Source organism: Nicotiana sylvestris, chromosome 9, assembly GCF_000393655.2.
Source record: "Nicotiana sylvestris chromosome 9, ASM39365v2, whole genome shotgun sequence".
Classification (NCBI taxonomy): Eukaryota; Viridiplantae; Streptophyta; class Magnoliopsida; order Solanales; family Solanaceae; genus Nicotiana; species Nicotiana sylvestris.
This window is the reverse complement of record NC_091065.1, coordinates 59,840,719-59,854,889: the sequence shown is the minus strand read 5'-3', so window position 1 is coordinate 59,854,889 and position 14,171 is coordinate 59,840,719. Positions and strand designations below refer to the sequence as shown.

The 14,171-nt window shown below is 40.4% G+C and overlaps 1 protein-coding gene across 1 annotated transcript; it reads right to left on the bottom strand.

Annotated features, from left to right (window-relative positions):
* Nucleotides 1-7,303: 7,303 nt before the first annotated feature.
* On the bottom strand, nucleotides 7,304-7,822 carry LOC138877639 (uncharacterized). The gene has a single exon (XM_070157264.1). It carries the CDS (start codon nucleotides 7,820-7,822, stop codon nucleotides 7,304-7,306), a length of 519 nt encoding a protein of 172 aa, XP_070013365.1.
* Between the last annotated feature and the right edge of the window lie 6,349 nt (nucleotides 7,823-14,171).

Sequence of the window (14,171 nt, the reverse complement as noted above, 5' to 3'; positions counted from 1 at the left end):
TAAACCGGTCAAGGAGAGCCTACAACCACTTCTCAAGCCAAGCAAAACATAAAATTTTGCCTAAAACACATTCGGGGCAAGTTCTAGACCATTCGCACGGGAACTTGGATTTGTAACAAAACATCTCACCTCTCACACAGCTAGATTGTTAAAGAGGATAGAGTTGAGGGCCCACAACAACCATATTCAAGATTGAAAATCACTAATGGTTCGACTAAACTACTCGATGATTGCTTAAGTCAACACAAGAGTCAGAAGGTCACTAACTAGAGCTATTTCTTTCCAAGAACTTGTTTTTAATCATAAGCACGTAGTTAAATGTGTTGGTACCAAGTGAAGCTTTCTTCACTCTTCTAGTCTGACTCAATTAGGTCCTCTTACTCATTATTACTACTATTCTTACCTAAATATCAAAAACGAACTCAATCCCTTAAGAAGGTTGTCACTCCATCCATTGTTGGAAAGAGTCACCCGGTTCACAAAAACCAGCTTTGGAAAGAACCACGGAATTAAGAAAACCAAAGGCTTATTGACAACTTAAACATGAAAAGAAGCTATTAAAGTAAACAAGAAACTATTAACTTAAACATTGACTACTAAAAAAACAAAATAAAGAAGCTACAAAGTAAGCCACTGAAAGAATAAATGAATACATAAAATGAGGGAGGAAGAAAGAAAATATATACATCAATAGAGAAGGAGAAGAATATGTACATAATGAAAAGAAAAATAAAATGTTATCAATTATTATAGGCCAATGTCAAATATCAAATCAAATAAACTCCACCCCCTCTAATAAGAATAAGCATTGTCCCCAATGCTTAACAAAATAAGAATAAGGAAGGGAAAGAGTAAAGAGAACTCTCTATGTGGTCTCTGTGTCCATAGTAGCATCACCGCCCTCAGGCTCCTCCAACTGGACCTTACCATCATCTACTCGGGGAGTATCTGGGTTGGCAAACATTTGTCGCACTGCCTCAGCAATGTGGGCAACGAGGTTTGGCTCCTCAAACTAGCCAGCTGGTGCCACTGGTGCTGATGGTGCTGTTGTGTCTACTGGTGCTGCTGGAGCTGTCTCCATCAGCAAATCAAATGGAAGGTCTCCAGCGGCTGCTTTCATTGTGTCCTCTCTCCTCAATCTGTCCACTGAATTCTTGGATGCTTGGGATTTTCTCATCTTCTTCACTTTCTTCCCAAGCTCCTCAATTGTTTCTACATGTGCCACCAAAGTGTGCATGATGGTTTTCTGGTTCTCCAATATCTTCTTCAAAGTGTCCTCCACTATCGGAGGAATTTAGGGTGACAAGATTGATGTTTGTGCTGCAAGAACACTGGATAGGCTTAGACATCTTTGTAGTAGCTCTCTGCATCTAGTTGTTGAGGCTCACCAGTATTTGGGAGACTCGCAATAGAGAAAGTGGATGAGTAGGCATAGGCACCGAAATATGAGTAAAAATGGAGGAAACTGATGTTGACGGCACTGAAGATAGAGGTGGAGGCATGGCAGCTGTACTGGTGGAAGGCCCGGCTGCAGTGGTTGGCCTGTCATCTGAATATATAACTACCATTGAAGGCTCATCAGACTGGCCTATGGTAATAGGCAGCTGACCCTTGTTCTTTGGGTTCTTTGGGTTCTTTGGGTCCTTCAGAGAGTACCATGTGAAGGACTTCTTTGCCCGAACCTTTGTGTCAAAACTCTTAGACTCCACCCCCGTATCCGTAAGATACTCCGTGATAGTTTTTGGATATAAGTAGGAGCGGTCATCCTGCCTACCAACCAGACACATGTTAGTCGACATGATGGTACCCACATTTATTGGGTACTCGGCCATGATGGAAGCAACTAGAACTGCCCTCAGAATTGGGAGATTGTTTTCATTCTGGTATGGATCTAGTCGGCTGTACACAAAGGTCTTCCACCCTTTTGCTTGAAAGTTCAGGGTGTTCCACTGAATAGGAACCCCTAATGTGATCCATGGTGGTGGTGGTCCTGGAACTGCCAAAATCTTAGCTAGCCGAGGGCGAGCTGCATCACCCAGTGTGAACTTCTCCAAATATTGCACCAGATCCACATCCTTGGACCCCAAATATGTGTTCAGGGTGCACTGATCAAATCTAACTTTTAAGTTCCTCACTTTAGTCACTTTGGTCCCCTTCTTGATATGTGCCACACTGGCGTAGAATTCTCAGACCAAGTTCTCCTTGGCATCCACCACTCTCTGAGTGAACCATGTCCACCCTTTTCTCTCCCAGAATTGTCTTGACACATTTGGGTTGTACATATCCAAGTCTTTCAATACAAAATGATGCTCAAGAGTGAGAAATCTCCGAGGCCACCACTCTTGGAACCTGTTGAATGTCGTCAGGCTCAGAAACCTATTTTCCTAACTTCTTTCTTCTTCGACCTCTCAAGGTCGGAAACTCTAGTATCACCTCATCGACCATCATCTGGAACATCATCATCATCAACTGTAGTAGCTAATGCATCTGGGGCATGACTAGATGAGGTCTCTGAACCCTAACTATTATCTTTCGAACCCTCAGAAGTGCTTGCTGAGGTGGAAGGCTCATCTCTTAGCTAAAATCTCCCTTGAAGCTATTCTGGTTGTAATTGAGAATCAGGTTGCTCTTGCACAAAGTCTCCCTCCGATGATTCCCTAGACGGGACACATGAACAAGACTCGGTAGGTTTAGGAGCTCTCCTGGCTATTACCTTTTTGGCAATAACCCTTTGCATGGAGAGTGGTAGGGTACCCCTGCCTCGGACTCAGGAGAGTTCACCCTTCCCCTTTCATGTATCATCACGTACTCAAGATCTAACCATTTTCTGCAATAGATAGCAAATGGAATCGATTGTAGATCAAGCTCAGAATAGCAGATAGTTGCAGAATAAAACAATATGTAGTGTAGGGAAGTGCGGTCCGCACATTTTTTAGTGCTGCCATAGATGGGGTTGTGTGGACCACACAATTTGAAAGTGCAGTCGTAGTGGTGATTCTGCGGTCCGCACAAGTTTTAGTGCGACTGCATAATTGAAATGTGTGCCGCACAATTTTGAGTGCGGCCACGCATTAGGACTTCAAAAATGATAATTCTCTGAAGACAAAGAATTGCTTGATCTGCGGCCGCACACACCTTTCTTCGGCCACAGCTGAATTTCTGCGGATCACACATTTTCAAGTGTGGTCGGCACAATCATACTACACCAATGCCCTTGCCTACTAATTTGCGGACCGCACAATTTCTTGTGCGGCTGCACAATTCAAAATCAATCGTGCAGTAAACTTAAAGTTTCTAATTTTGCGCACAAATTTGACATGGTAGTAGAAATTAATCATGACAAATTAAATACCCATCCCTCATATAGTAAATAGGAAGTTAGCCAACACAAATTACAGCCTATATGATTATGACTTTAACAATTGGTCTAAACTAACTAAAAAAATATAAGCTAAATTAAGAAAATTAAAAAAAATCGAAAGGTGATATGAACATACCGGTGATGAAAGTGTTAAGGAATGATCAAAGATGAGGAACTAAGTGTCAGATGAGTGAATTAGTTGAGTGCAATGTGTTTGCCTTTGTTTTAATTTCTCAGAGTTCGTAAAGTTTCAATAGTAGTGAGAAGGCTACTATTTATACTTAATGTGATTTGCCAAAGGTTCAAGAGCAGAGTGCGGCCGTAGAATTCTGTCTGCGGTCCGCACTTTGTTGCCTGATGTACATTTTTCTTTTGATGATCTGCAGTACACACATGTTTAAGTGCGGCCACAGATTTTGGTGCAGACCGCACATTTGCTTGTGGAGCCGCACTTTGGCCATTTTTTTGACAAGCAAACTTCAGAGAGTGTGCAGTTTTTGATTTCCAGTTGTGCGGTCCGCACAAGAATTGTGCGGCCATAGATCCTCTTCTGTTGTGGCATTCCAAATTGTGTGGTCCACACAATAAATGTGCAGTCCGCACTTTTTCCATACTTAGCCAAAATGTTTTAGCACAGTCCCTGTAAATCACACTCTGCAACACACTTCAAAACCAGTTAGCACAAAATAAGATATATCTAAAGAAGAAGTAGAAAAAAAGAAAACAAAATATGGGTTGTCTCCCAAGAAGTGTCTGATTTAACACCATGGCACGATGCAGATTACCATCATCACTTGAAATGAATTACCGCCACGATGTGGCCATCACCAACTTTTCCTAGATAGTGCTTCACCCGATGATCATTGACTCTAAACACCTCATCATTTGTATTCTTCAAATCCAATGCACTAAAGGATGTCACACCTACAACCTCGAACAGGCCACTCCATTTAGACTTCAACTTTCCTGGAAATATCTGTAACCAAGAATGTAACAAACAACACAAGATCACCTTCTTCAAACTCCTTGTTCCAAATGTACTTGTCATGGAGGTAATTTATCTTCTCCTCGTATAAGGACGAACATGTGAATGCATGGTACTAAAACTCATCTAACTCATTCAATTGTGCACCCTTAAGTTGGCGTTGACATCCCACTCAAGATTCAACTTCTTTAAAGCCCACTTGGCTTTGTGCTCAAGTTCCATTGGAAGATGACAAGCTTTCCCGAACACCAACTAGTATGGAGACATATAGGTGTTTTGTAAGTTTTCCTATAAGCCCATAAATCATCATCAAGTTTCTTGGACTAATCAGTCCAGTTAGCGTTCAATATGGACAAGATACTCTTTATCTCCCAGTTGGAGACTTCCACTTGACCGCTTGCTTGAGGATGATAGGGGGTCATGACGTTATGAGCGACACCATACTTAGTGAGTAAGGTATCAAAAGCTTTGTTGCAAAAATGTGATCCCCCATTACTTATGATAGCCCTTGGAGTACCAAATCTTGTAAAAATATTCTTCTTCAAAAATGTCACCACACTTCTTGCTTCATTATTGGGAAAAGCAATGGCCTCGAGTCATTTGGACACATAATCGACCGCGACCAATATGTAGGCGTTTCCACAAGAACTCACAAAAGGACCCATGAAGTCAATACCCCACATATCAAAAATATCAATCTCCAATATGGTGGTGAGAGGAATTTCATTTTTCTATGAGATTTCACCGGACCTTTGACATTCATCACAATGCTTTACAAGATCACTTGCATCCTTATAGAGATTGGTCCAATAGAAACCGCAACTTAACATTTTGACCGTTGTTCTTGCTCTACCATGGTGACCACCATAAGGTGAAGAATGATAAGCCCCAAGAATTTCAACTTGTTCCTCAACCAGTACACATCTTATAATAAATCCATCCGTAAATATCCGGAAAAGGTATGGTTCATCCCAATAGTAGTCTTGACAATCCCGTTTGAGCTTCTTCCTTTGGTTTGAAGAGAACTCAACCGGAGTGATACCACTCACAAGATAATTGGATAGTTCGGCGAACCATGGCACCTCTTTCAATGAAATAGCAAAGAGTTGTTCATCAGGGAAAGAGTCATTGATTTCAAGGCCATCATGCAGCCTCCCCTCCTCCTCCAAACGATACAAGTGGTCCGCCACTTGGTTTTCACTTTTTTTTTGGGTATTAAATGTCTATATCAAACTCTTGCAATAGAAGTACCCATCTCATCAACCGGGCTTTTGAATCTTTCTTGCTCATAAGATAACGAAGTGCCACATGATCTGTATGAACAATCACTTTTGCACCCATCAAGTACGAGCAAAACTTCTCAATAGCAAACACAATGGCAAGAAGTTCTTTCACTATAACGGTGTAGTTGACTTGGGCACCATTCATGGTCCTGCTTGAATAATAGGCCAGATGAAAGATTTTGTTGATGTGTTGCCCCAAAACAGCCCTACCGCTACATTACTTGAATCTCACATTAGCTAGAAAGAAACACTCCAATTTAAAGAGGTGATGATGGGAGTAGTAGTCAACTTGAGCTTTAGCAATTCAAAGACTCTCATGCAATCATAATTGAAATGAAACCTGGCATCTTTCTCCAAATGCTTTCACAATGGGTTCACCACTTTAGAGAAATCCTTGATGAAACGCCAGTAAAATCCATCGTGGCCTAAGAAACTCTGCACGCCTTTGACTGAAGTTGGAGGTAGAAGTTTAGAAATCACCTCAATCTTTGCCTTGTCGACTTCAATGTCATTCTTTGAGATCTTGTGGCCACGGACAATGACCTCCTCGACCATGAAAATACATTTCTCCCAATTGAGTACCAAGTTTGTTTCTTCACATCTTGCCAACACTTTATCAAAGTTTGGTAGACAATCATCAAAAGAATTCACAACCACCAAAAAGTCATCCATGAAGACTTCAAGGTAATCCTCCACAATGTCCTTGAAGACAGCCATCATACACCTTTGAAAAGTTGCCGGTGAATTGCACACCCCAAATGGCATCTGCGAGAATGCAAAAGTACCATAGGAACATGTGAAAGTAGTTTTCTCTTGATCCTATGGAGAAATAAGAATTTGGTTGTAGCCTGAATATCCATCAACGAAACAATAGAAAGCACGGCCGGCCAATCTATCTTGCATTTGATCTAGGAAGGTAAGTGGGAAGTGATCGTTCCTTGTGACTTTGTTGAGCTTGTGATAGTCCATACACACTCTCCACTCGGTTACCTTTCTTGTAGTATTCAACTCATTCTTATCATTGGTAACCACGGTCATGGCCCCTATCTTTGGGACACATTGAACCGGAGAAGTCCACGAACTATCGGAAATAGGGTTCAAAACCCCGACATTCAAACACTTGATGATCTCATTTTGAAAACCTTTTGCATGGCTTCATTGAGTTTCCTTTGATGTTCAATAGATGGTTTGGCACCTTCCTCCAAGTTAATCTTGTGCACGCAAAATGCGGGGCTTATTGCCCGAATATCCGCCAATTTTCATCCAATAGCCTTCTCCTCTTTTGTAGCACCGCCAATGTTGAATCTACCTGTACGGTTGTCAAACAAGAGAAAAGAATAACTAGTAAAGTAAAAGAAGGGCCAAGAAATTAATATTAAAGATGTGGAGGCAACGACTTCAACTCCAAGATGGGAGGCTCCTCAATTGAAGGCTTTGTTGGATGAGTAGTTCTATTTTCAAGATCCAAGGACAATTTGCGGAGCTCATAAGTGTACGACCCCATCCCTTGCAAAGAGTTCACACATTCCACGTAACCCTCCATTTCTTCATCATCACAATTGATCAAGACGGCCTCCAATGTATCATCAACTTTCATCACAGCGCTTGCTTCATCCACAATCACATTGGTCAACAAATCCATGAAAGAACACACCTCATTTCTATTGAGTTTCCTCATAGACTTACACACACCTCATCAACTAGAGCCTTTCCCGTAGCAAGGAAAGGTTTCCCAAGAATAATCGGCACCTCATAATCAACCTCACAATCAAGAATGGCAAAATTTGCCGGAAGAATGAATTTATCAACACCAACCAAGACATCATCAATCAATCCCAGTGGTCTCTTCATGGTACGATCCGCCATTTGTAATCTCATATATGTGGATCTTGCTTGCCCAATTCCTAAAGTCTTGAATACCGAATAGGGAATCAAATTGATACTTGACCCGAGATCATAAATAGCTTTAGCAAACTCGACACTTCCAATGGTACAATGGATTGTGAAAGAACCGGGATCTTCAAATTGAGGAGCCATTGAATGCACAATTGCACTCACTTGATGATTCATATTTTTAGTTTCACAAGTCGTTGACCACTTCTTTGTCACCAAATCCTTCGTGAACTTTGCATAACCGGGCATTTGCTTTGAAGCTTCAACTAATGGAACATTGATGGATAGACTCTTCATCATGTCAATGAACTTTTAGAATTGATTCTTGCTGTTTTTCTTGGAAAGCCTTTGAGGATATGGAGGAGGAGGCCTAGGAATTGGTGCATTAGCCTTTTGTCATCAATATCAATCCTCACTTCTTCATTTGCTTACACCTCATTGTTCGGAATATCATCTTCTTGTACCACTTGCTCATACACAAGTTTCCTTTGACTTGAGGTGGGTTTATCCCCACCTTTTCCACTCCTTGTAGTAATGGCCACGTCATGTCCCGTGTTGTTCCCACCCTTTGGGTTCACCACGATTTCACTAGGTAGTCCCCCCTTAGGATGGGTGTTTAAAGCTTGAGAGATTTGCCCTAATTGAACTTTCAAGTTGCGAATTGAAGTGCTATGTGAGGCTAGTTGAGCATCGGAGTCGGCATTCTTCTCCATCATTTGTTTGAACATATTCTCAATTCGTCTCATCTCATTATTGGAAGAACTTGGACCATGGGAAGGATAAGGAGGTAGGTTGCTCGGTTGTTGATACATCGGGGGCCTTTGAAAATCCGACCCTCGATTGCCTTGATTATTGTTCCATCCCCCTTGGTTGTTGCCTTCCCTGTATCCCTGATTATTGTCACTCCAATTACCTTTGTTATTCTGACCATTCCAATTACCTTGATTGTTATTACTCTTCCAATTACTTTGATTGTTACCACCATTTGAATTACTTGGTTTGCTAGAATTCCAATTCCCTTGGTTACCTTGAGGTTGATATTGTTGTTGATTCGGGCCTTGAGAGTTGTTTCTTTGCCATTGGAAGTTGTTCACATATTGTAATTCCTCATCTTATATATTATAAGATTCATCTTGATCAAACCCACTATCTTCATGCACATATTTTTCCACATGGTTTTACACTTGTGGACCCTTTTTCCTTCTCTTATTTACCATCATACTAACTCCCTCCATTGCATTGACTTACTTAGGACCCTGCACTTGTTGAAGTTGAGCCTTGGCTAATTGATTCATTGTGGTGGTCAACTTGGCAATTGATTTCCCATGATCATGCAATTCTTTATGTAGGTGAATCACATTTGGATCACCTTGAGGAACATTTGCTCTACTTTGCCATGCCGATGAAGTATATACCAGCTCATCTAAAATCTTACAAGCTTCTATAGATGGCGTTGTCATGAAATTTCCACCGGCAAGTTGGTTGACCACACATTGATTGGTAGTATTTATCCCCCGATCGAAAGTTTGTGAATCATAGCCTCCGTCATGTCACTGTTTGGGCACTCTTTCACCATAGTTTTATGCCTCTCCCATATCTTTTGAATGCTAGAATCTCGTCTCTAAGAGTAGCCATATGCCCGGGAGAAAAGAACTTGGAAATAAATATCTCTGCTAACACATCCCATGTATGGATGGAATGGTTTGGCAGTCTCTCTAACCAATCTAAGGCTTTACCCATAGATAGAAAGTAAATAGCCTCAACCTTAAAGCATTCTCGGAGATATTTGTCTATTTTCTCACCCAACAAGTGTCCACAAACCTCTTCAAGTATTTGTACACATTTTGATTTAGAGCCCCAGTGAAGAAACCCTGTTGCTCTAGCAATGTGAGCATAACATTCGTGATTTGAAAGTTACCCACCCTAATGCAAGGCGGGACTATGGCATTTGCATACCCTTCATTTGGCAACACCCAGTGTGGAGCCACTCTTTGTGGAGGTGGGGGTGGAACGAGAACGTTGTCTTGAGGTGGTCGGCCTCGTCTATTTGCTTGAGGTTCAAGTGGAACCTCTTCAACTTGGTCATCTTCCACGTCCACATCCCTCATAGGAATGTTTTCGAGTGGATCATTGTTGTTGAGAGCCATTGTTGCACCAACAATTGTTTCACAAAAAAGATTAGTAACACAGAAGTAAAAGAAGACAATTCATATACAAAACCAAATATATAGCTAAATCCATTTTTAGCTCCCCGGCAACGGCGCCAAAATTGATCTCTCCAATTCACACCTCTATTTGAGGTTATGAAATGGTCGATGCAATAGTAATACCCGATAGAGAGTCGGGTTTGAATTCCAGAGGTAGCTATACGAATGGGATTTAGAGGTATATATTACAGTGAATGATCTTGAACTATCTTAAATTACACTTCCCCAAAAAAGGTTGATTCTAGGTCTAGTTTAAACTAAGACTGCAAGATAAATAATTAAAACTAAGAAATTGTTTTTGTTGTTATTTTCAAATAATGTAAACGGCCTAGGGCTATGACCTTCACCTAGGTGTTTTCCTAATGGGTTGTAAACTATAAAGCTTGTTTTATTGGTCGGGGTGTATTATAGCTATCAAGACTCAAGTACCCACTCAATACCTCTCGGTAAAAGAGTGATTTTTCCTAATTTTGCTTTCTCAAGTCCAAATGGGTATTGAAAAAAATAGTTGATAAAATGCTCAAGTCGGGTCTTACTATCTCTAGGTTCAACCCTTTAATTGGACTATCAATCTCTTGATTTTGTCCCAGTTTCTTTATAGCCAAGTTTTCCTAGACTAAGTCTCTCTTTCTCAAGTATACACCAAGTCAAATAGGCATGAACTAATGTTTTCAACCATTAATTCTACAACTAAAAGCAAGAACAAAGCTAAATAATAAACACCTAATCATAAACAAGCCATAAATCAAACACCCATTAGGTTTACACTCTAGGGTTGGGTTAGAACTCTAGTGAGAATCTAGCTACTCATAGTGGGTATAGAAGAAAAAAAAGAAGAAAAGATGATAAAACTCATATTGCAAGATTAAAATGTGTGTGTTCAAACTGATTTGATGCTCATGAAGAAGATTATAGAGGAAATATGGAAGCCACCTTGGTGCATAGCTGAACACGTGAGGAGATCATGCAATTGTTGGAAGGGAGAAACTATGTGGTGTAAATCATTTTTAGAGAAGGGATTAAGTTGGCAAATCATCCTGCCAATTATGCATTAGATCATGGTAATATTGAATGTCAGTAATTTTGGCATCTAGATAGTCAAGGAAGGAGGTTAGTTAAAAAAGATAATTTACAATGTCCTTATTTGAGGGTAAAGGTTTCCATGAATTAAGGGGTGAGGCCCTAAGGATGAGCAGTGAACAGAAGAAATCGTTAGATCAGTATATTCAAATCCTAAGGGAGGAGAGTATGTTGATCACATTTTTCACAAACAATGTTTTCTTTTTTGTAGGAAACGCTACTGTATATATGCCCTATCTTTTGAGGAACTCCCATGTGGTGGTATTAGTACCTAGTACTCAATCCACTGAGAGAGAATCGAAAGTAAGCACAAGCATAGAGGCAAGGAGGATCATGGCACTGACCATAATGTTGCAAAGAAATGGCGTGGTATACAACTGATGTTGGGAGCAAAATCTGGAATTGAAAAAGGTGCTAAGGGATAAGATGCAAATATATAGCAGCACCTAAATGTCACAAGAAGGGAACTGAATATCAATTCACTCAGATAAGATATGGAAAACACACGCAAACCTCAACAAAAAATGCTATTTCAATTGCACTCAACACTGGTGCAGAGTTGGAATCATATGCTCACGTGTGGAATTTGATGGCTTATTGACCAAAAGAACAAACCATCAGAATAAGCCAACAAAGTAAACAGGGATCCAGGCAAAATACAAGGAAGAACACCTTGATTACGTGTCACAACCCAAATCCCGGTCGTGATGGCACCCAACACACTACTAAGCAAGCCCGACTATTAGTCACACTTAACCCAATTTGTCAAAAATAGCGGATGGAAATATCAATTAATTCACGATCAAAGTACTGAAGAGTTTAACAAAATACACGACATGATCTCTGTAGGACCCAGTGTCACGAATATGAGCCTCTAGAATACAAAATATCACCCTAATACATAGTGTATCCAAAGTCTGATAATGCAGAAATAAAAAGGATATGATAGAAGGGAAGAAATTAATGCTGCGAACGCTGTGCAGCTACCTTGATACTCCCGAAACGCTGGAATCCGTTGATCAACTGGATCTACTATGCCTGAGACTGCCCTGGATCTGCACACAAGGTGCAGGGAGTAAAGTGAGTACTCTGACCCAGTGAGTAGTAAAAGTAACTACAGTCCGAAGATAAGAAAATCCAGTAAATACACAAAGTAAGCTAAAATCTAAATATACAGCAACATATGGAACTGAACAGCTAAACAACAGTATAAAGGCAAATACATGAATGCAATGCAATGCATATGATGGTACATTCCAGTACCCACTGCGGCGTGCAGCCCGAGCCATCCACATTTATTTATCGTCGACGGCGCTCACTGGGGGTGTGTACAGACTCTGGAGGGGCTCCTACAGCCCAAGCGCAATATCTTGGTCAGTTATTGTAACCTGACCGGTCAGCCATTGTTACCTGACCAATTTATATCACACAGTGCCATTGTTACCACTGTTCCAAGTATATATTACAGTGTCATTGTTACCACTGTTCCAAGTATATATTACAGTGTCATTGTTACTACTGTTTCAAGTATAACATACGGTGTCATTGTTGCCACTGTTTCAAGTCACTTTATAATCCGTCCAGAAAATAATATAGTAAGCCCCTTGGGCATTTACAAAGTAGAAGTTCCCAGCCCGAAATACATTTAAAATGTCATTTAAGTTTTCAGCACTTAGAATTATGGCTGAGTTTGCAAGGCAGCATTTAAAACCTTGGACTGAAATTAAATGATATACAAATCATGCTAAGCAGTAATGTAAATCCTCGAAGGATTTTTCAAGTCGGCACAAGGCCCCAAACATGGCATCAAGCCCACTAATATCAATAAAGTGTGTGTATCAATTACCAGTATAGTATAAACATCATACGGGATGGACTAAGTCATAATCCCCAATAGTATCCGACCCCGCACTCACCATTGAGTGCGTGTCACGCCTCAATATAGTGTTACAATGTGAAAGTCCGGGGTTTCAAACCCTCAAAACAACATTTACATCTATTACTCACCTCTAACCGGCCGTAGACTAGTCCACAATGCCCTTTCCTCTTGAATTGACCTTTTCGCGCGTCGAATCTAGTCAAACCACAACGAATACGTTACAATAGGCTAAGGGAATATAACCCAATCGAAAAGACTCGAAAAATGTCGAAAATCACGAAATTAGCAAAACTCGAGCCCCGGGCCCACGTCTCGAAATTCAGAAATTTTTACATCAATACGACCCTTATCTCGCCACGAGTCTATACATACCAAATTCGCAAAAATCGGAGTTCATTTGACCCCTCAAATCACCATTTAATTCTCTTAAGTTTCAAGCCCTAAACCACCATTTTTGTCCATAAATTACTTGAGTTTTCAGCTCTAATCCATTTATTTAACTTGGAAATAAGTAGAAACAACTCACCTTTGATACTTGATGAAATCCCCCTTGAAATTCTCTCCAAAATAATCCAAGCCAAATGAAAGATATGAAAGAAATAAGCCAAATCCGTGTTTAAAAGAATCTGCTCGTGCTTCGTCGAGTTGTACCTTGCACTTGTGCTATACAAGTTGTACATCCTATTAAAAATTTTCCTTGTCGGACACCTTCTGTTTAAACACCCATAACGTCTTGTATAAATATCCAAATGACAAACGGTTTGAAGATTTAGAAACTAGACTCGAAGATATTTAATTTGATAGGTTGTACACCATATAACACATTATATATCCCGAGATATGAGCTTCTAAAGTAGGCTCCCCGAAATCAGAAAATTCTGGAGAACAAACTCCACCAGTCATATTCAATCGACCGTAACATTCTCTACGGATGTCTAAATTACCATTTCTTTATCTTTCTGGAAACTAGACATGAAGGGCTACAACTTTTATTTTTGAAACATCTCAAAATTCCTTGTAGATCAAAAGATATAGGCCTCCGAAGTACGCTCCACGATTGCAGTCCAAAGACCTTCTGCAGAAAATTGCAGCAGAAATTTCTGCAGCTTTTTCTTTTCTTTTTGGTCCGAATTTCATTCCGTTAACCTTCCGAAATCCACCCGAGGCCCTCGGGACCTTAACCAATTATATCAACATGTCCCAAAATATCATTCAAACTTGTCCCAACCTTCGAAACACTCAAAATAACATCAAAACATCAAATCATCATCGGATTCAAGCCTATGAATCTCACGAAATTCCAAATTCCATTTTTGATCAAAAACCCAACCAAACCTCGTCCGAATGACCTCAAATTTTGCAGACAAGTCCAAAATGACATAACGAAGCTACAACAACTCTCAAAATTCCATTCCGACCCTCTGATCAAAATCTCACCTATCAACCGGAATTCGCCAAAATACTAACTTTGCCAATTCAAGCT